This window comes from Rhinichthys klamathensis, unplaced genomic scaffold (genome assembly GCF_029890125.1).
Source record: "Rhinichthys klamathensis goyatoka isolate OS25496 unplaced genomic scaffold, OSU_Roscu_1.1 h1tg000011l_1, whole genome shotgun sequence".
In the NCBI taxonomy this organism is placed as follows: Eukaryota; Metazoa; Chordata; class Actinopteri; order Cypriniformes; family Leuciscidae; genus Rhinichthys; species Rhinichthys klamathensis.
The window spans coordinates 13955842-13982424 of record NW_026606564.1 but is presented as its reverse complement, the minus strand read 5'-3'; the positions used below and the strand labels follow the sequence as shown (position 1 = coordinate 13982424).

The 26583-nt window shown below is 39.0% G+C and overlaps 1 protein-coding gene across 1 annotated transcript in view; it reads right to left on the bottom strand.

The window, feature by feature from the left end:
- The window catches only part of cacna1eb (calcium channel, voltage-dependent, R type, alpha 1E subunit b), a 116065-nt gene that overhangs the window by 45634 nt on the left and 43848 nt on the right, over positions 1 to 26583 (bottom strand). Inside the window, exons 8-20 of the mRNA XM_056265621.1 lie at positions 26249 to 26364; positions 24703 to 24756; positions 24144 to 24224; positions 23658 to 23867; positions 17312 to 17424; positions 17063 to 17175; positions 16724 to 16855; positions 14395 to 14464; positions 13666 to 13783; positions 13444 to 13511; positions 12914 to 12981; positions 1148 to 1879; positions 597 to 871 (exon numbers count right to left, since the gene is read on the bottom strand). Coding sequence (XP_056121596.1) covers positions 597 to 871; positions 1148 to 1879; positions 12914 to 12981; positions 13444 to 13511; positions 13666 to 13783; positions 14395 to 14464; positions 16724 to 16855; positions 17063 to 17175; positions 17312 to 17424; positions 23658 to 23867; positions 24144 to 24224; positions 24703 to 24756; positions 26249 to 26364 — 2150 coding nt within the window. The remainder of the gene's footprint in view (positions 1 to 596; positions 872 to 1147; positions 1880 to 12913; positions 12982 to 13443; positions 13512 to 13665; positions 13784 to 14394; positions 14465 to 16723; positions 16856 to 17062; positions 17176 to 17311; positions 17425 to 23657; positions 23868 to 24143; positions 24225 to 24702; positions 24757 to 26248; positions 26365 to 26583) is intronic.

Here is a 26583-nt window from a genome sequence, read left to right as displayed (position 1 = left end):
GCACCCAGCTTTTATGATCTTTAATTAAGAGACATTGTGGAAAATTTGTAATTTTGAAAATGCATTGAATCGTGAAATTGTGACCAGTTACATGTCCTTAGATACACATGTAAAAGGGAGGAGAAAACATTAACATTAAAGACTATGCTAACCAAACTTCAAAGTATTTGCTGCATACCTGTCACTTACAGTAAGAAGCTAGACGTATTAGGGGCTTTATATTATAATATCAAAATTATATTGATTTCACTAACATTTTAAAGATATTATATTTTGGTTTACTATCAAACTGTTTTGGTTTGGTGCTTAATTTCCAAAGCATCTGACACTCTAGAAATTGGTATGATATAACCAATCTAGAGGCATCATATTGGTCATAACTGATATAACCAATCTAGAGGAATCATATTGGTCATAACTGATATAACCAATCTAGAGGAATCATATTGGTCATAACTGATATAACCAATCTAGAGGAATCATATTGGTCATAACTGATATAACCAATCTAGAGGAATCATATTCTGCACAGTAAAGATACAATTAAAAAAACAGAAGCAGAATGGATGGATGGAGGGAAGAGACAGCTTAAATACCACTCATTGGCGCCATTTCCAACAAAGGCTGGGTTGACGTCTCTCTTTTAATGCAGGTTTCTATTATACACGCATCCTGGTTAAGATAGCTGCCGTTGTTCTCAATGTCTGAGACTTCCCCTGTGATGTATTTAGATTCTGATGTAAAGTCTTCTTTGTGCCTCAGAAATGGAGTTTCCTGGCTTTCTGCTTGATCCTCCATTCCCGTACAGACAGACTGAAGCTCCTGAAGGCCAGATGCTTGGGAAAGTCCTGTCACGTCTCCCACAAACTCCCTTAAATACAAATGTACAGGTGTGAATGTTTGATCTTGAAAAATAATTTCACATAACTTTGCTCTGTTCTGTGCCTTGCAGAACAACTTCAACAAATAGAAAACCAAGCTGGGAGTTACTTTCAGCTATAATTGTACCACTCACATTTCTAAATTCATTCATTATTAGTTCTTTACCGAAGCACAACAGTAACAGCATGTCAACAGTGGCATAAGGTAAACTAGCATGCGAACTTAGTAACTTGCTAAATAAAATGAGTTGCGATGGTATTCTTACCTTGTGCATTCCTCCTGGTTCTCAATTTGCTTGCCAGACATTTCAGTTTCATGCATGTGCATCATGGTTTTAGACTGTGTTTCCTCCATTTTACCCTCACCCTCTTCAGCCTGTTTCTCACTGCACCCAAATTGCTGGTGATTCTCTGCATTTCGGCTCTCTGTTCTGGGCTCTCGATGTCTGTGCCGTTTGTGTCGCCCACCCTCTGCTACCCCTGCAATGGCAGCAGCCCGAAACTTTCTTGCCACACGATGCTTCCTTTCTGTATTTGAATGGTGGTTATTAACGCTCGGCCTCTCCTCCAGCCCCGATCCCATCAGGGGCAACGGCTCAGACTCTGGAGGTTCAGGGAGAGGAATAGTGATAGACATGGGTGGCTCTGGCAGGGGAATCCCCACAGACATTGGTGATTCTGGCAAGTGTAAAGGGCTTGCCTCAGGGGACATGCAGCTCTGTTGGTGATGATCACTCACTGGAGTGTCCAACTGATCCTCTGTGGGACTGCCAAACAGTACCTCACGACTGGCCATCTTGCGACGTTTCCGCAGCTGGTTTGTCCTTTGCTCCCAGACGGACATGTTAATCTTTTTGCGTCTCTCACGGCGGCCAGCAAAAGCATTCACAGGCTGCTCTTCCGCTGGCTTGCAAGCAGGTTCCTCCTCTGCCTCTGCTGGAGATGGTCGTCCTCGGTGGATGGCCCGCTTCCTGTACAAGTACGGTCTCCGTCTCCTTCTGCGTGGACATGTTATATCTCAGACACAAGAGTTATATCATTTGCAGCATGCACAATCACAATTCACAAGGGTGTGTGATAAAAATCTGGAAATTAGAATAAAAACAATGGCTATCGATTCAGGCTAAATAAAACAGAATTCAAGAGAAAACCAGGGGAACATTCTTGAATAAAAGAAATAAATACACTGAAAAAAATGGACATATCAGGTCTTTGAAATTACACAAATAAAGCATATATATACAACACGATTCATTTATGTTTCTTTGGTGAATATGATTTAATCAAGTAGATTTCATTTATTTCTTTTAAGTGCTGTATTTAGACATTTTTCTCACGTTGATGGAAATTGATTGAATTAAAAACTGAAATCAATATAATTGTGTTTGGGCACAACCGGGGTACTCCGGATCAGAAGGTGGCGGTAATGCATCAATTAGAAGGATGCGCCAAATGCAGTAAAAGGAGAATCAACCGTCAATTTGCGCCAAAACTGTGCAAGACTCTGCAGCCTCAGACGACGGACACCGACCGAATTTCTAAAAAGTAAGTTAATCATATTGCTTTATGTTTGTTTTGTAGTAATTTAGGTGATATTTCCACTAGATTACAGTTTTCAGTACAATTATCAACACTTTAACACCCTCTGTTAGATTTAGCATCAAGAGTCAACGTAGGCCTAACGTCACTCTCAGTCGGTGGAAACCTCAGCACCTAAGCACAACTGGTATTTTTGAAACTGAGGTATTTCTCATCAAATTAAATATTGTGAATCTTGTTTTCCTCATGTTGATTAAAGCTTTGCATTGAAAATGAGCTTCGAGCAGGAAACTCAACTTCCATGAACTAAAAACGTTCGCTCTGCTCCTCGCTTCGATCACGCATAACTTAGGCTATTGAAAATGAGGTCGACACTCGCAAATGGCAAAAAAGGGCCTTTTGCGAGTGTCGACCTCATTTTCAATAAAAGTGCGTGATCGAAGCAAAGAGCAGAGCGAACGTTTTTAGTTAATTCCTATGGAAGTTGAGTTTCCCGCTCGAAGCTCAACTTCGATGTATAGATTTTGAATTAACTGTTATCTCTGTGTGGTTGCGTTCATGTTACGTTGCTATGCTGCGCGACCTCGAAAGCTTATCGTTTGCATGTGTTTTAAGCACTGAGGTTTAAAAACAGGTGATTTTTAAACAGTTGAAGCGCAGTATTCAGCAAAAGGCAAATCATTTTGCTAAATACGTGTGATCAGCGCAGCGCGTCTGAGACAAATGAGACATGAAGTCACTGCTCATAAAGTGCGTGAGAGAAATCTGCAGCTATTCCACCTCGCAATTCCTTAAAGGGTCATAAAACCCCAAAACACATTTTGAGATGTGACCGATATGTACAGGCTGCACATCTCTTAAAACACTAAACGCACTGGTGTTTGAAATTGGTTATTTTTGCGTTTTTTTCCAAGCAATTTCGTTCTTCCGGATTGAAAAGCAAAAAAAAAAAAAAAAAATGTAACTTAACAAAATCAAAATGAATTCAAACAAAAGAACAGATTAATTAACCTACATTTAACCCCCATTAAAATAGTCACTTTACAGTTATTGCTATCTTACATATTTAAAATCTTACATAAGGCACATTCAAAAAACATTTTATCAATATGTATATTCTATTCAGAATTATTGCACTCCTATTCTATTGCACTGTCTGTTTGTGGTCTTTCAATTATGTGAAGCTATGTGCTGAGTTCCTCACTAATTCTAAATAATTTATATCATAGGTCATCTTTGCACACACACTCAAAAGCTTTTAATGGGTAAGTCTGTTAATTTCCTTTCGTATTGCTGCTAAAGTCCTAAATCTGTGACTTAAATACATAATTCAAAATGTATGCTTGCATTATAAATGTTGCAATTCCAATAGGATATTTAACAACATTAAAAACATATTTAGTTGTTTAGTGTTAGTCTAGATAGTATATGTGTTTTTTATATTTTAATTGTGTAGTTACTAGTTTAATAGTGGACCATTTTGTTTATATCTAAATTTCAATTTGGAGCTTTAATTGTACCTAATGACTTTTTTTTATGTTACAGGGTTAGGTCCTGGGAATGTGGAGTTGTAAGGGTTGTACAGAAACTGTGTCAAGTAGGTCCAAGCTTTTGCATCACTATAAGTTAAAGCATCCACATTTTGGACGTAGTTCTCGCTTTCCATGTACATACCTGGACTGTCCGTGCACATTTAAGACTTGGAATGCCCTTATTGAGGAAAGAGTTAAATAATCAAGTGTCTAGGTCAATTATTATATAAATAGTCAGTAATCAATTGGCATTCAAACCTAAATTCGAGGTTTGTGATGAAATGGAGTCAGATAAAAGTTTTCTGCAAAATTCTCCAAACGCTTAGGGTTAGCCAAACCAAACTTGACTTAAATGTAACATTTGAAGTCACCAATGATATCTGAAAACAACTGTCATAAATTTTCTTTCAGTGTGATGATGTAGATGCTGGACGAGAGTGTGTCATTAAGGGAGTCTGTATCTACATGGGTAAAGATCCAGAAAGCCTTGTGCAGGAATATGTGGTAAGTACATGAATCTCTTTTTTGTTGTTTTTCCTTCCACTCTTCTCCTGTTCTCTTACCTGTTCACTTGAGATGAAATTATTCATTAATTAGCAGAACATGTATAAATGTATGGTTTTGCTAATATATATTAAGCATTTGTTTTTGTACATCCCTCTCGAAATTAAAATACAATGTTTCCCGTTGTTACTTTATTTTTATTAATTTAGAATCGAATCGAGAATCGAATTGAGAGCTTACAAGTCGAAATCAAATCAAATTGGAACATCTGAATCGATACCCAGCCCTAGTATGGCTGCTTAGTTTAATCTTTATTCTTTTCTCATTAGGTCTTATTTTCCTACATTTACCTATGTTTGTTTTGTACAGGGCATGGATGAAGTCAGCATCAATAAGGCCATTGAAGAGACCACTCTTGGGATTTATGTTCTCAAACAACATGCTTCTGATGAACCAGAGGATGTTGGCATTGTCCTTGAAGGCATGAAGGTGTTGCAATATCTGGACAATGCATCATTAGCTGTTGCTATGCTGTTTGGGTTGATGTATGCCTTGAACCTCAGCTACCCTACTGACCTCCGCTACACTTTTGAGGTAGTCCAAAAGATTTTTATGGAACTGGATGGAGATAAACTATCAAATAAAGCACTCGCTTTAAAGAACGGGCTCTTTCAGTGAAAGTGTCAGAGAGGCTGCACTGCCACTGAAAAACCACAAGTCCTCTGTGTAAGTAGTAAATGGTTGTCTGTGTAAAAAAAACCACAAGTCCTCTGTTTAAGTAGAGTCCTCTGTCCACAAGTCCTCTGTCCACAAGTCCTCTGTTTAAAGGAACACTCCGACTTTTTGAAACTTTAGCCTATTCACCTTATCCCCCAGAGTTAGATAAGTCCATACATACCTTTTTCATCTCCGTGCGTGCTATAAGTCTGTTTGACGCACCCACCGCTAGCCTAGCTTAGCACAAAGACTGGATGTAAATGGTTGCAGCTAGCATACTAATCCAAATAAGTGACAAAATAACGCAAACATTTTCCTATTTACATGTTGTGATTTGTATAGTCACAGAGTGTACAAAAAACAAAGTCACATGAGACACAGACATTATTTTAACCGTATAAATACTGGGAACTATATTCTCTGAAGGTGAAGCACTGCTACTCGGGCGGAGTGATAACCGCAGCACCTGAGACGCGCTCTCTGCTCCTCACCACGGGGCGTCTCAGGTGCTGCGGTTATCACTCCGCCCGAGTAGCAGTGCTTCGCCTTCAGAGAATATTCCCAGTATTTATACGGTTAAAATATGTCTGTGTCTCATGTGACTTTGTTTTTTGTACACTCTGTGACTATACAAATCACAACATGTAAATAGGAAAATGTTTGCGTTATTTTGTCACTTATTTGGATTAGTATGCTAGCTGCAACCATTTACATCCAGTCTTTGTGCTAAGCTAGGCTAGCGGTGGGTGCGTCAAACAGACTTATAGCACGCACGGAGATGAAAAAGGTATGTATGGACTTATCTAACTCTGGGGGATAAGGTGAATAGGCTAAAGTCCCAAAAAGTCAGAGTGTTCCTTTAAGTAGAGTCCTCTGTCCACAAGTCCTCTGTTTAAGTAGAGTCCTCTGTCGGTTAACTGACAACTGACGGTTACTATTTTTAGAAATGTTTTTGTTCGTCAACATGTATTAAGAACAGCATTTTAAGTATATGCTCTATTTAGTGTCAAATGTTAATGCAAGAGTTCTTTATGAATTTGAGTATGTTACACAATGCAGAATTTACAGTGTTTTTGTGAATCCACTGAAATGAATTCTAGGTTTATAAATTAGTTTGCTGTTCTTAATCCACATTGACGAACATTTGAAGTATGTTAATGCTCCACTTACTGTCAAATGTTAATGCAAGAGTAAGAGTTCTTTATGAATTTGAGTATATGCTCCACTTACTGTCAAATCTTATTGCAAGAGTAAGAGTTCTTTATGATTTTGAGTATATGCTCCACTTACTGTCAAATGTTATTGCAAGAGTAAGAGTTCTTTATGAATTTGAGTATATGCTCCACTTACTGTCAAATGTTATTGCAAGAGAAAGAGTTCTTTATGAATTTGAGTATATGCTCCACTTACTGTGTGTGGTTACATATGTTACACAATGCAGAATTTACATTAGTTGTGTGAATCCTCTCTAAACAACTGTGGTTTGCATTATGTATGTTTTTTGTAATTCTCTATGAAATTAGTTCATGGGAACTGTTAAGTCCTCCATTTTTGAAAATATCAATACAACAATAATACAAAACTCTTTGCCTTTTGCATTTATTTTCAATGCCAATATGTATTTTTTACATTTATGATTTTGTATTCACACACACATTCAAAACGTCTACAATAGTTCACTTAAGCGAGTTAGATTTACACAACTCTGATACCAGAAACATAATGAAATTGCTTTAGTGTAACAATACTGTTAATATTAGCATTGAGAAATCAAGTTGTAGTTACAGTTGGAAATCTGGTACCCTTGACATGATGAAATCGCTTAACATTACACAATAAATTTGTATTACAGTAATTACAAATAATGTCTTGAATCAACATGATTATTTTAAGCAGTCTACGGGAATTAAATACTTTGGTTTGACAAGCAATAATTAATTGAGAAAAAGAGGAAAATTGTGTCAGTTGAACACATTCTGATCATGTGGGACCGATGTACACATTAAAATCAAGTAAATTCAAAGGACTTTTTTTTTCAGTGTAGAGAAGAAACAATAAGAGAAACAGAGTGCAAGGATCTACATGTCAGCAAGTAATTTGGAGTGTTAATGAGATGGACAATGCAATGATAATGGCAGACACAACAGATAAAAAGATACATAGACAGTTGTACTTACAATTATGTGTATTCTTTTGTTGTCCATGAAATAAATGATTAATTGAAAATATGCCATTAGTGTATTTGTAGATAAGACAAACCAAACAATGCATATTGCCAGACTGCACACAAGTCAACTCATAATTCATAATTCATTGTTGTTTTCTGTTTCAAAAACCTATCTTCATGCCATCATTCTGTCCACTTTGTCGTATTGTTTACCTGTTTGGTCACAAACAACAAATGAGATTATTGAACCAGTAATACGACTTTATAATAGAGCTCATAAGATCCATGGCAGGCTCCCAGGCTGGACTCACCACTGTACTGCACTATCTTTGTGTAATGCCTTGACATTTCAGAACTATAAAATAAGCCATGGGATAAACCTGTTTCATCAAATCTCAAATGGACACACTGTAACTGCTCTAACCGAATTGGTTCCGAAACTTAGCTCAAGGTCTGAGCGCACTACGAGATCATTTATAAATGGACTTTTGCCTTTACCGGCTTTTAGAAACTGTTATGGACAGAGATCTTTTTTTTTTTTGTGTGCTCACAAAAACCTGGAATGAGATCCCACAGCACATCAGAACTATCACATCAAGAAGTATCACATGACCATTATAGCCCCTCCTGTTGCCCAATATCTTGGTTTGTGTGTCTGTTGTTGTCTCTAGCTGTCTAGTGTGTGAAGCTTTGTTTTGTATGTGGTTTTATGTTCTGCAGAGCAGGAACCTGCTGAAAATCGGTTTATACTGAGCCAGGCCCGATTGTCCTTAATCTTTTCCTGTTTCAAAAATATAAATAAATAAATAAATATAGATGGATAGAAAAACTCTGACCCCCGTGGTCCCCAGCTGTCCTACAGCTTACCTCCAACCTGAATCCAACTCAACTGAACACGCTAATTAAGGTCTTTCGGATTACTAGAAAGTATTAGACAGGTGAGTTTGATTAAGGTTTGAGCTAAACTCGAGGGCCAGAGTTGAGTTAAACGTAAAAGGGTTATTTGGCACTTCAGTACCATTAATGCCACATCACGCATTTGTGTGAAATGCACAAACTGTAATCAATGTTTTCGATGAGTTTTATCCAGTGGTTTTGAAAGTATTATTTTATATGTCTTAATATTGCAATAACTAGATTAATTGTAGGTCGATCATCATGTGCCCTAAATCTCATACTATTCTCTCTATTCCCTGAGCAACTCAAACAACCCAAGACAACTAACATTTCTACTCAAAACCTACAAGCTTCAGACTAGACCGGTAACCAGCTACAGGGACTGGCTTAACTGTAACTAACTTTAAGCTGCATGTGCCATTATGCAAGCATCTTAGAGAAGAGAGAAACTAGTCAAACAATTTAACTGCACTTGAAAATAAAATGATAATTATTTGTCAACTGGATGTGTTTCTCTGTTGCTCAAAAGATTTTACATTTTAGTCCTGATGTCATTCAGCAGAGATCAGAACATCAATTTCTTCTCTACTGACAAAGGTTGTCCTTAACACATCTGACTACTATGTTAAAGTAGCCAAGCTTCTGTAAACTAATATCTAATATTAAAAACTTCTCAGGCTATGACTGTAACTATTGTTCCCTGAGAAGGGAATGGGATGCTGAGTCAATTCTCTTAAGAGATGTCAAAGCCAGAAGAAATAGTCTTCAGAGTGAGAAAAACCTTCTAATACCAAGGCCAAATACAAAGCCGGTACCCTTGTGTATGTTTAAGGCCTCAGCCTCAAAGTACCATGGAGGAAACAAGACACCAACGTGTTTCTCCTCAATGATTGCCCACCCAAAGGTGCGTGGTAAGCAGCGATGGCCACCACATACATTTTTAAAGTGGAGGGAGATAACCCTGCAGAAAAAAACGATCTTTCAGGAACTCCAGCATTGTACCAACTTGGTTGTTAACTGGGTCCAGCTGCCGATTCCTGCACCAAGAAGTGAAGACTCTCCAGTTCAGGGTGTAAAGTCTCCTCGTGGAGGGAGCTCTGGATTAGAGAATGGTCTCCTCAACCTCAGTTGAGAGACCAGAATCTAGGAGTTTGGCCCTCTCTTGGACCAGACCCAAGGACTCCTGCCAAGTCCTGCCGGGGGTGATAGATTTCGCCCCCTGCCTGAGATAAAAGGTCCCTCCTGACCGAAATCTCCCAAGGAGAGCCATCGAGGAGAACTCTCTTCAGAACTCCCGGGAGCAAAGTGATCAGGGGAGAAGGCGCACAGACGCAGCCTCGGCCACGTCTGTACCATGGCATCCAACCCGAGAGAAAACCTGAGCGAACAGTGTGCCGTTTCTTGAGACGCAAATAGATCCAGTTCCGCATGGCCAAACTGCCTCCATATGACTCTGGGCGAGCAGGTACGTCTGTACCATAATATCTACAGTATAATGCAATACAATTGTGATTGAGAGATGATTTAATGAATAAACGTTCCTCAAAAGTCTGATGTATCATATTTGATACTCTCATTTTAACATGTTTTTTTTTTTAAATTATGTATGGATAATCAAGCAAACCTAAGTTTGCTCACCGCTACTTTCTCTTTGTTTTACTCCTAGTCCCCCCCTGTAGTTTCAAAGAATAGTACAATGGTGAGCACATCAAGTTTAAGCGCATAGTCTGTTTGGGGAGGTGCACGCTCAAAAAGAGGCTCATGTTGCAGAGTCAGACGAAAGTGCTACTGCCACCTCCGCTACACGGAGGAATCTATTCAGTGTTTATATGGCCTCCCAGAAACACACACCCTCTGACTGATTGTCAGCAGCACATATAATATTGCAAGACAACTGGCCAAACTACTGTCATCATTTATTTTCAACATTTAGAACATCACTTTCAGAAGGCCCAGCAAGTCAAGAAATCATGATGTTCATCACTATTCGCCATGCTCATCACTGTTAGTGATCACTATTCATTCCTTCTGATAAGAGAAGACATTCTAATTACAACTGCATTCCTACTCAAAAAGAACAGGCCAACACATGCATAACAATAGTAAACTCAACCCGGACCAAATATGCAGTGTCTTAGACTTGTGTTTGCAATACTGATGACAAATAGACAGGGTTGAAAAGGTAAGCTCTACCAACCTTTCAGTGAAGAAAAAGTTCAGATATGTCAGACGTCTAGGTCACTTAAATGGATTTGATCGTTTGACCGTCACCATGTTCATAGAACATATTAAAAAGAGTATCATACACAAGTAAAGGAATATGTATGGACATAGCCTGACTAGCCTTTTTGGACAACAAACTTTTTGGACTGTAGTTGCCTGACTCTCTCTCTCTCTGGTAAGGGAACATGTTTTATGGCACCTTTGTCCAGAAGAGATTCTCTTGTGACAGCAAATGAGCCTGCCCCAGTTTCACGGTAGTGGGGACCACGTCGTTAAAACGAGGAGGGCAGTGTATTCCTATTGGCCAACACACTCAGAGTGAAGCTGGTGCACACGGAAGACATCATATGCTGTACAGCAGTGATGGACAACTCTATCCCTCGAGGTCCACTGTTATGCAGAGTTTAGCTCAAACCCTAATCAAACAATCATGGCCTTTGCAACACTTAGTGAGTAAAGATGCAATGCTGTGATGCCATTGCCACCACCATCAGTTCACAACTGGTGAAGCTTCTTGGATGGAGTAAGCAAATGTCCTGAGCACCAGAGAAACATACAGTTGACAACAATACTCAAAGTTCATTTTGGTTTTGATAGCATTGCGGAGAAGAAAAAAAGACTTGATTAGATCCATGCAGTTGAGCAAAGGTAGGCTATATAAAGGTCTTGCTGTGATTACATCCAATCAAAGTTCCAGATTGTTTTCTGAGAATATTTTAGTAAAATTTTAGTTACTTTTTAAAAATAATATCAACATAAGTGTATTTCTGATGACTTTCAGCAATTGTTGATCATTTTTCACTGCCACCACCCATTACTTATTTCTTAGTCTTTCAGAAATTATAACACTGGTGTGCAAAGACTTACCATTTCTTTACACAATTATTAACGTTGTCTTGTTACTCTGTCCGAAGCACTTTAACTGTGATCGTTTTACAGCGCTCGCACTCACCATGCTCAAAAACAAGGGCAGCATGCTCTTCCCCCAAACACACAAAGCAAAACTGATGTGTGTCGCATTCAGGCAGTGAACACGGAGGCACACAATGTTTACTTTGCCCATCGCTCAGATTTTCTTTTGTGCTCCTTTTTCACTTGTTGAAAAGAGTCAGAGGAGAAAGAGAGAATTTTCTGCACACTGCCTAGTGAAACTAACTCCTAGCAGAGAGACAGAGTCACACACTAGGTTAAGTCACACCGTATGGTCTGAAGACAAAAATACCTGTCAATGCACCTGTGGGACATCAAGTTATAGGCTATAAAAGTTCAAAGTCAATTCCATTGATGTGTTACACACATATTTCACAGGTATTTTCTGCTCAAAGACTAAACATCATGGTACTCCAGGAGAATTTCCTTTGAAAAAAAAAACCCTACTCCCAGTTCTTCCTAGGTAACAATCATGGTTAAAAATCGATGCCTCAAAGGTCTAAAAGCCAAAACCTAAAATAGAGAAGGAGCCTCAGGGATTCTTAGCCTTTGAAAATCTAAAATGAAGGCTGTTCAAGTGGCGTGGTGACACTGGCTAAAAAATGTATGTCACTAGGAACTTTGTTTAAATCAAAACTGGATTTTACCTCACTGCTACTTTCCAAACTCGTGTACACTATACAACATTTCTGTCAAATGTTGGCAATCATAAATATTTATAATAAGCAAATCAACAGTCTTACACAGCCTAGTATGCCATGCTCATGGATTATGACATGCTCACCAATTGCACTGAATTTCAGCCTCCGATTTCTGGCAGTCAGAAATTTTGGGTAGCAGTCCTAAAATGTGACTACTTATGCAAAACCATAGAAAGAATCCAAAGAGTTTTTGGGGACTTGTTTTGACCTCTCCTCGTTTACTGACTTCTGTGATTTTGGGTTATGTACTTTTGAATGTAAACTCCACTGTCTACTATACTAAATTAAAGCTTCTAATCACTCAAGCTCTAACAACATGTTGATTTTTTTTTCTCTTTAAAATAAACACTACTCCCCCTGTGCTGTAGGCACTTGAGTTTCCTAGCAACTCAAGATTAAAAAAAAGTAAGAAAAGCTAAACAATTAAATTCTTACGCCCTCAATAATCAAGATTTAAAGACAAAAGAGAACATGATTGTCATTCTAATTGACCAATTTAAGTGTTTATGTATCCTTCTCTATTAAATTCGACCAGAACCAATACTGATAAAAAAACATGACAGACAAATGGTACATTCATATATGACACTTCTGTTCATGTGTTTGATGGGTCTGAAAAATTACATAGTAGCATAGTGCCATAGTGGTTTAAAAGCATGTCTGAAGCACAAGAAGATTTGCATCAGTCAACATCAAATTCTTCCTAGATACTTTGAAGGCTTTCTCTTACCAGCTTCTCAATACATGATACGAAACTGCATCCTTAATTTGAAAAATAGCTTATGTCAGAGAAAAAAAAAAAGACGACAAAAAAAAACTTACTCTGAGAGGCCAAATTCTCTGCTTTTATAACGCTGATTGAAGAACTCTTCTTCCTCCTCCTCTTCTTCCTAACACAAAATATACCTCTTCAATATAACACAATACACTATGAACTAACATTAGAAAACATTGTTATACTTTTCATTATGATACATAATTAAAGATATACATGTTACGATTTTATGGATACTTTTCTAGCGCAAAGTCAGTGTTTATGTTGTTTATTAGAAAGATGTTATGCTATTGTATTTCCTTAAAATATATATTTTTATGTATTTATAATTTAGATATATACATGCTATATAGTAGAACTCATTTAAGGCATGACTTAATATTTTAGGTATTAATTTCTGTATTTTTGAATGTGTAAACTGTAGAATACATTGAGTAATTGGCATGCATGCATTTTCCCCCTTTTTTCTCCTTTGTTTGTTGTCTAGTCATTTTTTTACTTCTATTGTATTATTGTAATTTTTTAAAGAAAAGAAAAAGGAAACTGTTATGCAAAGTGTTAAGGTTCATTGTCTTACCTTAGTTAGTTCCTGTGCGTTGGCTAGATTATCCACAGCAATAGCCAAGAATACATTGAGCAATGTGTCTGTTCAAAGCATCGTCAAGAATTTAGGTTCTGTTAAAACAGATGTTTCAAACTTGCAACACGGTTTTCATGTGCAACAACAAATTTAGAGGGTTTTCCTTCATCTTTTGTCTACTTTTTTTCCACAGAAAATAGTCATGACTAAAAAGGATACAGTTCCCAAACAAGGTTAAAACAATAAAGTAGATGGAGGACCACATTCCATACTGCACTCCTCCTTGGGAGCGTATCCCATTGTACATCACCTCATTCCAGTCTTCTCCAGTAAGAATCTATGTTCAATTAAGAAATTCAAAAAGAGCAATTAAATGTTGGAGTTGTCACAATCTCAGTCGAGTGTGAGGACTTTTGTTATTTCCTGTCTTGTGCCATGTTTTGTAGTTCTTTGTAGTTTTTCATGTTGATAAGTCTCCCCATGTGCATCTTGTTTCCTCATTACCTTGCTAAGCTTGTTTGCCCCTGTTTATTTATATCCCTTGTGTTTCACTTGTTACTTTGTTAGTTGTTTTACATGTAATGGTTGCTTCTGTGATCCTCTTGGTTTTGTTCCTTGAGTTCTGTGTTATCTGTTTTACTTAATTTACCTTGTGCTACTTTATAAAAAAAACCTGCTTTCTACGGCACGTTACAGAAGTAAACCGCAATCGAATTGCAAACAGATGGTCATATAATTTCAAAATGGCAGCCACAATGAGGGGATGAGCAAGAAAAATAAAGCGGCTTTAATAAATCTATAATATGGATATTATTACCAACTGTTTAAAAGCTTTGCTGCTAATTAGGTCGAATATGAGATACGTACAAGCCTTTTGAATCAAAAACATTTAAAATGTTCATGTCAACTGAAGAACAACACAAAATATAGTAATCTGAAGAGTCATACCTGAAAGACGGTCATGATGGCGGCTGGAAACGTGTCAAAATTAGTAGGAGTGTAATCTTCAAAAATGAACCTGTGGAAGAGAAAGAACTATTTCAACTGATTTCGCAAAAATTACATTTGTGTTTGTATTTTTTTTTATATCCTTGTAAGCATCCATATAATTGACCCTTCGCAGGGAGCTTGATTGACAGGTGATCTGACCAATCATACTTCGCCATCCGCCATTTTGTCCGACAAAGCAGTCAGGAGAGTTAGTAGATTAAAGGGATACTCCACTTTTTTTGGAAATAGGCTTATTTTACAACTCCCCCAGAGTTAAACTGTTGAGTTTTACCGTTTTTGAATCCATTCAGCCGATCTCCGGTTCTGGCGGTACCACTTTTAGCATAGCTTAGCATACATCACTGAAGTGGACAAGACCATTAGCATTTCTCAAAAAAAAAATGACCAAAGAGTTTCGATATTTTTCCTATTTAAAACTTGACTCTTCTGTAGTTAGCAACTTTACATTTTCCATCGGTCTTAGTGCACGATGCACTAAGACCGATGGAAAATGTAAAGTTGCGATTTTCTAGGCTGATATGGCTAGGAACTATACTCTCATTCCTTCGTAATAATCAAGAAACTTTACTGCCGTACCATGAGTGCAGCAGGCGTAATGATATGACGCAGCGCCTGAAAATAGTCCCCAGCTCGGTAACTTCCAACGTGACCGGGACTAGTGCCTGCGCCTGCTGCACTCATGGTACAGCAGTAAAGTTTCTTGATTACTACGCAGGAATGAGAGTATAGTTCCTAGCCATATCAGCCTAGAAAATCGCAACTTTACATTTTCCGTCGGTCTTAGTGCACGATGTAACTACAGAAGAGTCAAGGTTTAAATAGGAAAAATATCGAAACTCTTTGGTCATTTTTTTTTTTGAAATGCTAATGGTCTTGTCCACTTCAATGATGTATGCTAAGCTATGCTAAAAGTGGTACCGCCAGAACCGGAGATCGGCTGAATGGATTCAAAAACGGTAAAACTTAACAGTTTACCTCTGGGGGAGTTGTAAAATGAGCCTATTTCCAAAAAAAGTGGAGTATCCCTTTAACATGGGAGGATTTAAACTTGAAAAACGGTGTACTGATGCCTTTCTGCGGTTAAAACAACATTCCTTCTTATGTTCATTCTTGTTTATTTGATGCTATAGCCTAAATGAACTAGAAGGAAGAGATGATAGGATCACGAGCAGCTTTAACTGATGCTCTACAGCGATCTGTCACGACACATTAAAGAGCCACAAAACGGTATTTATTGTTTAAATTTCTTTAAAAAAAATGACCAAATTTGAAAGGTGAGACTTTGTTTAATATGTTTAATATCAAAAGTAACCGAAAAGTAACCTGGTCTGTCCTGTCTGTCAGCGTGTTGCAGCAGTTTTTATTTTTGCAAATCATACATTATAACAAGGAAAAATATTAACACATGAGGGAAATCATTGTGGTGTCCATGAAGATGTAAAAAAATTTAGTTTTTTTCCTCCCACACCTGTTTAACCGACGCTGATTTGGGTGGGTTTCTCCCATCCCCATACAACGTCACTTCTCTGTCTTTCACGGTCCTGACAAGAATGTCGGTCTCCTCGGCTGTGAACCGCTCCTGGCGCGTGCCTGGTAAATCCGCCATAATAATAGCAATCCGTAATGGAACTTGCGCACCTGCTCTTAAAGGGAATGTGAGATGACGCTCTGATTGGTTTATTTCACGTTACGCCCAAACCACACCTATGAATAATGAAGCTACTTCAGACAGACCCCTTTTAGATTTGCGCCAGGCGCAAGAGGCATTTATCCCGCCGGGAAAATAGCAACAGCGCCGGGATCCGCCCACAAAGTTACTTGCGCTTTGACACTTGCGTTTCAGATCGTTAAAATAGGGCCCAAGGTCTCACAGTTACTTTGAAACAAGTGTGTGCAAAGAGGAATGATCTTTCTCTTGCCACCATGCATTGAACAAGATCAAATTATGGTATCTGATCGACTAGCTAACACACACACACACACACACTGCGTCATGTAGTGGCAGGGCTAGTTGACTAGTTGGTGCAAACCGTGTGTGTGTGCATGCACGTGAAGACTGTGGCGTTCGAGAAGCTAAGTCAGTCTTGAGGATCAATTTAAATATTTTTTCCCCCTTAGATTCTTTTGTAGAGAATGTTTTAATAAATCAATGTTTGGTTTTTTTGTCATATTTAAGTACAGTTTATCTGTAGTTGAATGGTTTTATGTTTGTTTGTAAGAATGACTGAAAGAGGTCGGTGCTTTAATACCATCATCAATTTCTCACCTGCCACCAAACAGCTGCATGCCAAGTAAAGCGAAGACTACGATAAACAGAAAGAGGAGGAAGAGCAAACTGATGATTGACTTCATGGAGCTCATGAGGGACACCACCAAGTTCCGCAAGGATGTCCAGTACCTGATAAAACATAATACATGTTCTTTACATTGTCATTATTTTACCTGTACACTTTTATGTTGGTGTTGAAGTCAAGAGAATACCCAGCAGACACGTCTGTTTTATATGCCCACTGATGCCTTCATGTAGTTTAATGTTGCATTTGCTAGTGGCCATCATACTAAAAATTCCTTGAATTGATACCTTGGATAAATGTTATAAACTTACTTTGTTATCTTAAAGATTCGTAGCAGACGTAAGGCTCTGAGGACACTGATGCCAAAAGACACTCCCGGCCTGAAGAATCCCCAAACCACTTCAAAAATACTTCCTACAATAACCTGCACAAAACGCCTAGCATTATGCTTCGATCAGTGCCAGGATTTATCAGACATAGGGGTTGCATGATTATTTTGTTTGATTGAAGAAAAAAAAAACACCTCAGCTTTAACTTAAACATGTAAAAGAAGCACTTACCCCACAATCAAAGCAGTTAAAGGATGAATGGAAGTACAGACGGAAACCAAGGCCATACATTTTCAGAAACATCTCAGCAAGAAAAAGTCCAAGAAACACGAATTCTGCGTAGTCTGCAAATTGTAAACAAATGTATTCAGCGGTAAGCACCTACTGTAGGACCATGTATTAGCCTACTCTGTAAGTGAGCATGAAAACTAAATTGCTCCCATTAAAATCATTGAAGCTGTCTAGAATCTAGATCCATTCTCAATAACAGTGATTAAAGCACTTTCTGTTCGGTGGGGTGCTTTTGTTTCTACTCGATTGTACTATTCCATTGGTAGCCACTGCATCATGTCGCTGGTTTTTGTGCATCGCCAAAAGTGTCACATGGAGTTGTTAAATCTTACTGAAAATGATTGATGTCTGGTTGGTTTTTCTCTACAAGTCACTGTCTGTGTGAAAATCTGCTGTTTCTGTACTGTCACTGTACTGGTCAGTCACAAGTAAGTGCTTTCTCTCGTTTATGCTCCTAAAAAGTATATTCCAGATGTAAAACATTTAGTTACACCAGTGCACTAAGCATCATATTAAAGCACATTTGTAATGCAAATAGATTTTTGTAGTTAAGTCATTATTCAGTATCGGGTACAATTAAATATGGCGTCTACTCTGACAAAAAGTGTCCGCTTGTTCTTTTGAAATAAATGTAGTAACAATGACAGCTTCACAGCGCCCTCATGACAACACGACCTGCCTTGAGCTACAGAGTGCTGGATGCCCTGTTGTGCAGTGTGGGGTAATTTCAGCAACTCTTAGAACACTAGGGACCATTAAGTGAATGTCCGTGATCGATACACAGAACGGTTCTGACATGTTGAGCAGGCAGTGGGACATTTTTCTGCCTGACAGGTCTATTTTGAGTGGTCATTTTATTAGCAGCAGTTTCAGTGGAAAACATAATGCTGCTCTGAAGTGGTTCGGTGAGTTAAAGTGTGTCTCCTGATAAAATGTGCTTTCAAAGTTGTAAAGTATTAAGAGGGGTTTTTTTCTTATCGGAAGCAGCATTCAGATATTGACCTTGGAGAAGGTGCTTCAAGGAGTTTGTGACCAGACCGCATGTAAGCTGACTTGAGCACCACAGACCAGTGCTTCTCAAACCTGTCCCAAGGACCCCCGACCATTGCACATTTCGTATGTCTCCCTCATCTAACACACTTGATTCAACTCATCAGCTCATTAGTAGAGGCCGCAAAACTTGAATTGATGTGACCGATGAATCTTCAGTGGTGGGGGGTTCCCAGGACAGGCATGAGAAGCGACGCCATAGATCAGGGGTGTCCATTCCTGCTTCTGGAGGGCCACCTTCCAGCAGAGTTTAGCTCCAGCCATAATTAAACACATCTGAACCAGCTTACCAAAGGTTTCAGAATCACTAGAATAATAATATAAAAATGCATATAGCACTTTTCTCTGCACTCAAAGCGCTTTACATAGAAGGGGAAATCTCCTCAACCACCACCAATGTGCAGCTCCACCGGGATGTTGCGGCGGCAGCCATATTGCGCCAGAACGCCCACCACACACCAGCTTACTGGTGGAGAGGAGACAGAGTGATGAAGCCAATCAGTATATATGGGAATGATTAGGATGCCATGAGGATGGACAGAGGCCACTGGGCAAGAAAATCCTGGGATTTTTAATGACCACAGAGAGTCAGGACCTCGGTTTAACATCTCATCCGAAGGACGGTGCTTGTTACAGTATAGTGTCCCTGTCACAACACTGGGGTGTTAGGACCCACACAGACCACAGTGTGAGCGCCCCCTGCTGGCCTCACTAACACCTCTCCCAGCAGCAACCTGGTTTTCCCAGGAGGTCTCCCATCCAGGTACCAACCAGGCTCAACCAAGCTTAGCTTCAGTGGACAACCAGTCTTGGCCTACAGTTTGCACTAAACAGTGCTTTCTTTCTGGGTAACAGATTGCACTCTAGTTACATATGCCATGGGCTGTTTGACTTGCATTAGACGAGCCCTAAGGCTTTGTACTTATTATCTTCTGAACTTTAAAGCCTAATTTCAAACAATGACAATTATTAGTAATTGAATTACATTGGTCTAATGTATCTGATAAAATGCAATCCTAAATAACACCAAGATGGTAACAGGAATGGTCGGGAATGTTTTCCACAAGTTGGCTTAGGTTTTCTCTGGGCAGTAGAGTTTACCCCCACAGTCCAAAGATATGCAGGTCTTGTTAATTGGAGATATTAAAATTGCCTGTAGGTGTGATTGAGAGCATTAATGTGTGAGTGTGTATTAGTTTTGTGATGGACTGACCACTGGTCCAGAGTGTTTCCCAAAGTATTATGTATATGGGCACAACAGTGTTTTGGAGATCATTTGATCTTTGGGGACCGAGTGAATGTCTTAGACTTAGGAAAGCTGGATCTGTTTATGCTGAGTCCTTAACATAATATCAGAGCTTTCTGAGTCTCTTGAGAAAGTGTAGTCACTGTTAGACCTTCTTTACTAAGAAGGAGGTGTTCTGGGTGAGGTCCTCTGTGATGTTAAGCCCTCTGTTAACTCTTTACACCTCAACATCACGATCTCAGACCAAACAATTATCTCTTTCCTCTTTCTAACATTAAGAGGTAGATTGTTGTCCTTACATCACAGCTAAAGGTCTCTCAGCTTTTTTCTGAATGCTGTCTTGACATTGTGTGAAACGACCCCACCACCGTTTTGTTGAATGAGATTAAACATCCAGTTGGGGTGTGATATCACATAAGTGGAGGAGTGGTTCCTCATCATTGTCCAAAAGGTCCTGGACCCTTTGTCTATACAGTACCATTAACTTTTTGATGCCAGGAGTAATGTTTTTTTTTCTTGTTTCGTCACTAGATCGGAAAACTGCAAAATTGTCATAGAGTAAGTAGTTGAAGAGAGAACCTTAGTGTTTATCCATAGTTTCCAGTTAGGTTATAAGGTTATGGTGCAGGAACAACAACATTTACAGCCATGGCAGTAAAAGTTCGTAGCAACATCTTGCTAAATTTGCTGCTTCAGTTGTTATGGCGTTTATTCATATCGTTTCTAGATTATTGTGCAGAGTGAATCAGATGCATTTTAAATGACTGCAAAAAATCTTCAATAGCCAAAAAAAGAGAGAACTATCACATAACCCCAAATTGCACAAAATTTTTTTTTGGCCCTGGCACAAAATGACCAGCTAACATAATTTCACTAATCATCTCATCAGCACATGGGAAAGTGTGAACGAGTAGTATCATTCAGTAATCAGTAATCTTTCTGATTGGATTATAAAAGCAGACCCATTGCCATAAAAAGGGGAATAAGTGCTTCCAATCATTGTGTTCTTGTGTTAGCAAAGGTTACCTCCAAAAATGACATGCAACCATAATCGCTTTGCATCAAAATGGCCTCACATGCAAAGAAATTGCTGCAAAGAATATTGCACATGAAAGAACCATTTACTGGATTATCAATAACTTCAAGGAGAGAGGTTCAACTGCAATGAAGAGGGTTCAGGGCGTCCCAGAGTGTCCACTAAGCACCAGGCCTGTCTCCACCTGAGAAGTCATCTATGGAATCATGTCTCCACCGGTGCAGAGCTTCTCAATATTGGCAGCTCATCTGCATGCTGTCACGGTTCTGTTTAGTTAGTTTCGTTTTCTTGGACTTTTAGTTTGTTATTTTCAGTCACATGTATTCCTTTGTTCAGTTTCCCACCACTCTTTAGTTGTCATGGAGATTAATTTATCATCACAGGTGTTTGTCCTTATTTCCCTTATTTGTTTTGTATTTAAGTTGCAGCCTTTTCAGTGTTCATTTTTCTGGTCACGTCTATGTTAGAGGTTGTGTTTTGGGTGCCAGCCTGTTTGGATTGCCTTTCGAAGTGAATCATTAAAGGCTTTTGAAACTTGATCATCATCTTCTTGTTCTTCCTTCAACCTTGTGTGACAGATGCACAGTGAGGCCAAGTCTTTTGGACAACAGCCTGGTGTCAAGAAGGGTAGCAAAGAAGCCACTTCTCTTCGAGAGAAACATCAAGTACAAACTGAAATTCTGCAGGAAGTACAAGGATTGGACAGCAGAAAAGTTACTTTCTCTGATGAAGACCCCTTCCGACTGTTGGGGACATCTGAAAAATTCATTGTCCGGAGAAGTAAAGGTGAATGCTACCACCAGTCCTGTGTCGTACCGCCAGTGAAGTATCCCGAGTCCATCCATGTGTGGGGCTGCAAGTGCAACTTCTCCCAAAAATGGATAGCCATCAGTCAGAATTTGGCCCAGAGTGAACTGCAGAGGTTATGAAGAAGAAGGGTGAACACTGTAAACATTGACTATTTGGTCATGACTGTTTTTGTGTCTGAAACGGTGCAGTGCAGAAGAGAGTTCATGAGTTGGGGGCGGGGAAATGCTGAGCGTTGGTCTCATATTTTGGGGTAGACGTGATCAAAGATGCCTGGAGAAGAGATTTTTTATCCAGGGGAGTGGCTTTCTCACAATTCTGTTCAAAACACTGCCATGAATAACGAATAGCATCAAGACGTCCTGCAAGTGCAACTTCTCCCAATGACTCAGGAGCATTTTGGTGATGATCCATGCATTTCTCAGTATGATGGCGCCCCATGTCACAAGCAAGAGTGGCTAGGAGATCATTACATTCAAATTTTGGATCAGTGGCATTGAGAACCTGTGGTCAATCCTATAAAGGCGAGTGGACAAGCAGAAGCCCACAAATTGTGATCAACTCCAAGCACTAATGAGGCAAAAATGGATAGCCATCAGTCAGAATGAACTGTAGAGGTTATGAAGAAGAAGGGTGAACACTGTAAACATTGACTATTTGGCCATTACTGTTTTTGTGTCTGAAACGGTGCAGTGCAGAAGAGAGGTCTGAGTTCATGAGGTGGGGGCGGGGAAATGCTGAGCGTTGGTCTCATATTTTGGTGTAGACGTGATCACAGATGCCTGGAGAAGAGATAGAGACATGCTGATGGAAGTATGGGGAACCTTTTGTGAAACTGTTGTGATTGAATTTACCTGCTATTATAACAATTTCCTCTGAAATATGCTCTGGTTTTCTGTTTGCTGCTATGTCTCACGCAAAGTTCTTATGATGTAAATTTCAGCTTCAGCAGGGGGCGCGTTGGCATGTGCAGCCTAAATATTTGTAACCTGTACTCATCCTATGCTTATGTACCTAAATTTACTGCACTGATTGTTGGGTCCCCTTGGTGGTAACACTCAGTTACCCTGTTTTTCACACAGATCAACTTCTATTCCTCATCCTTCAAGAACAGCAGGCACGGGCATCAGCATGAACTTCTCTACTTTTGTGATCCTTATTCCTTTCGAGCAGAAACCAAACTGTCCAGAGCAAAGCCCCCACTGTCCTCTCCAGGTCAGGAGGAGCATCCCTTGAAAATGTACCCATACAAGCTCATGGACAATGGAGTATACTTTTAAAGTCTAGAACACACACACACAAAAACAGCCCAGGTGTCACAGCACACCTTATGTTACACACCTATTTCATTGGCACTCTACTCTTGATTGAGCTAGTTGTCAGGTGCGTTAAGGCGTGATAAAAGATGCATTCAAAATGTCCAGTGTTAAGGGTGCTCCAGAACTGGGAAATATACCCTGTGCTTTTGCATTCGAGGGGATTTAGCAAGCAATTATGACAGCCACTGTTAACTTTCTCAGCAGTAGTTTGACACCTAACTGATAAATATTCTGCTGATTCAGATGGGTTGCAAAGATTCAGAGGGGTTGCAGTTTGTAGATTGAACTTTGTTGGACGCATACACACACCCCCTTCCTTTTTACTAGACAATTTGTTTTAGTCGGGGATGTTGTCAACCAAACACAATTCAATGGATATTTCAACATAGCAGAATTTGTGAGCCCATTGCTGTGTAGCTGATCAACTAGTGTTTCAGGTTTTGGGATAATCCAGTCCATAAAGTCAATTTACGTACTTTGTATAGAGCTGTAAAGCTGTGTAAACATGAGTGAAAATATCCTGTTACTATTTTGGAGGTCATAACTATTATAACTAATATTTGTATGTATTATTATTTATGTCCTCTCATACTAACCTGGTGAAAATATGAGAATAATTAAGATTATTAGACTTAAGATCTTTGATCAGCAATACTTCATAAATTTATTTATACTTAAAAGCTTTTAAATATTTTAAGCTGAGTAATAAAGTTTTTAATTTTTAATTAGAGTAATTCAATGTTATTGCCTACACAGTCTCAGAAACTTTATCAGGATTATTACTATTACTTTCAGTAGAAGCAGTATTAGGGGGAAATAGACACTTACATTGAATAACAGTGAGCCATTCCGGTTGATTGTGATGAACGATGGAAACACAGATGGTGTTGAGACCCACCAGACTGAGGACTATCCAATAGAAGCTGTCGGTTTTAACCATGCGACGAATAGAGATTCGCAACATGCGTTCCTTGCGCCGCATGTAAGCAGCAGGACCTCGCCTTGCTGTTCGTATACCAACCCTTGGTCGGGGCCCACCTGACACGCAAAAGAAAAAAGAAATCCATAGTCCCACAGAGTCAATGTCATTTGAAATTTGCTGTTTGTTTTCTATGAGAATATCAATGGTGGTATGCCAAAAGCCTGAAAAATGGAGATGAATTTATGGAATGTGTGTTAATTATAGATGTTTCCTTCCCTTCAGACAGATAAATTCTTAATGGTACCTCAAACATAAAAGCTGATTACAAAAGGCAAAACAAGTCAAGTCTTAATGTGGATGAAAAAAAGAGATGACATTTATATTTTATTTACCAACTGTAGAGATTTCAGAATATTTCTCCTCCCCTGGTCCTCGACGCCTCGCATTTTTCTTGCTAGTGGCCCGTTTCAAAACTAAAATTAAAAGGGTTAAATGACACCATTTGTTGGGTTTATGTTTCTCATCATGAGGGTATAGCGATCCAAGTAAATATAAATATGTTGTTAGTGTCTGGAAACATTTATTGTGGCTGCCATTAGCCTTCCAATTGCAAAAATACATTTTTAACCTTTAACCTTAACGCATCTCCATTCCAAATTATTACTGTCTGGAAATAGGTATTATTTATTTTTATTGAGGCTCTGCAGAGAAGTCACAAGAAAGATTATTTTGGGCTAAACTCTTCCACAAGATATAAATGTATGATTAATAATATCACATTTAATCAATAACAGCAGTCTTTAAGTCTGCGCTTTCAAAGTAGATTTTTGGGAATTTCATGTAAAAGTATTGCATTTTAGGTTTAACACTGGTTTAAAAACCAAACTCTCCATACACAAGACAACACTTTTTTTTTTTTTTTGTGCAGCTCTGTTAAAATGAAATTCATACCATCTAACGCTGACCTCCCAGAATTCTTGTTTTCTTCTGCGAGCATTACTTCCTCTTTAAGAGAGAGAGAGAGAGAGAGAGAGAGAGAGAGAGAGAGAGAGAGAGAGAGAGAGAGAGAGAGAGAGAGAGAGAGTCAATATAACTTATTAACATTAAATTTACATAATTAAATCGATTATTGGTCAATTCAGTTTGCTTTGTGAAAAAAAAAGACAATTTGTAGGCCTCTTAAAAGTGATCTGCTGTACTGTAGAAGCATCAACTATTCTGAGCACAGACGGGCACATACACTAACACTCCAGTCAGTGAGTCAGTGTCACCTTTTGGTTGACCCTTCACTGCGTGGGAGAATGAGCAGCTTCACACACTCATGTTCACCTGAATGTTGTGTTCAGGTGGTGGGTGGCAGGGTGAAATGTGAAAAGAGTGGTGTAGGTGTAGTACACAATCAGAGCACAGTCTGTCACTGAACCTGGGCAAAGACATGAAACTTTGCTAGCCTGGCTGAAATGGTTTTAAAAAGCAAAAAAATACTAATAAAATTGCATTCAAAACAAGCAATACCACAGTAGTCTTAGCCATTTTAAGAGTGTACAGGAAATATTTGAGTAGCATAATAGCCATCCAAGTTTGAACATTTAGCATTGCTAGTAAATAATTAGCCATGAATGAAGCTACTGTCACATCTACGGTGTCCCGCTAGGCTAGCAGATATTACTGCATCAGCGGCATCTAAAAATCACTTGATGTCTTGTTTCCACGGGGTCTCATAGGAAATACAACCACATTTCCTCTCTGTCTCCCCACAACTCCTACAGAAAATTTCACCCACACTTCTCTGATAACTTTTTCTTTTGTCATCAATGCATTGTTGACAAGCCTTTTGTCTCTTTTAAGCTCTGTCTCTCTTAGCAACACGTTCCCACTCCCAAATCGTCACATATGGATGCTTGGTCAGGATCCCTTGAACAAAATGACTCTTAAAGGGTTACCCTGTGTGTTAAAAAGTGATGCCAATGGGGTCCTGGCCGAGCATACATATGTGAAGTGAGTAGTGAGAACATTTTGCCACAAATCAAATTATTAAAATAAATCAATGCTTTGATGAATCCAATGCCAGGTATTGCATGCAGGCTTGTTTCCCACCCCTTACATATACACAACATATGACAAAAAACACGAGTGTTAAACATACAAACTGTATGATAACACAATTTCCCGACATGAATAAATACACATCAGTAATCAACATGAATGAAACGAGCTAACCGACCAACCAATGCGAACGCTTAACAAAGCAAACAAAACCGACACCAGTATCCATCCTGACTCATTTATCTGACAACAGTTGTTCCACTTTAAACATTGTACTGTTCTATTGCTTACCATTACAACATGTACAATTGCAAAGTACCAGTATCTTGCAAGCAGAAACCAAGTCCTCAAATCCACTTTTTGACAGCATTCTAAAAAATCCTGAACATTTGTAGAATAGCAAAACCAGCAATATGTTGTATATAAATGAATGCATGCTTCTGACTTGTACCCGCTCTGTCTATCCAGGCCCGGTAGCCGTTGAGTTCTCTCTCCACCTGTTGCTGTCGTCTAAGCTTCATGAAGGCACGTCTGTTCTCCACCCTCTCTCTCTCTTTAGCAAATTCCCTACAGAAATATTTAGGGAATTAAGTGTCATTACACACAATAGTTCAGTAACTGATCAATAGATTGGACATCAATTAAGTGCTTTATAAGTTCTGACCTTTTACAATCTATAAAGGGCATGAACAGCTAAGAAACACTGTGGAGGCTGAACGAGGCAAAGAGTACAGTAATCAATCCCTAGTGAACCAATCATCCAGAGTGTGTGGTTTTCAGCCCACC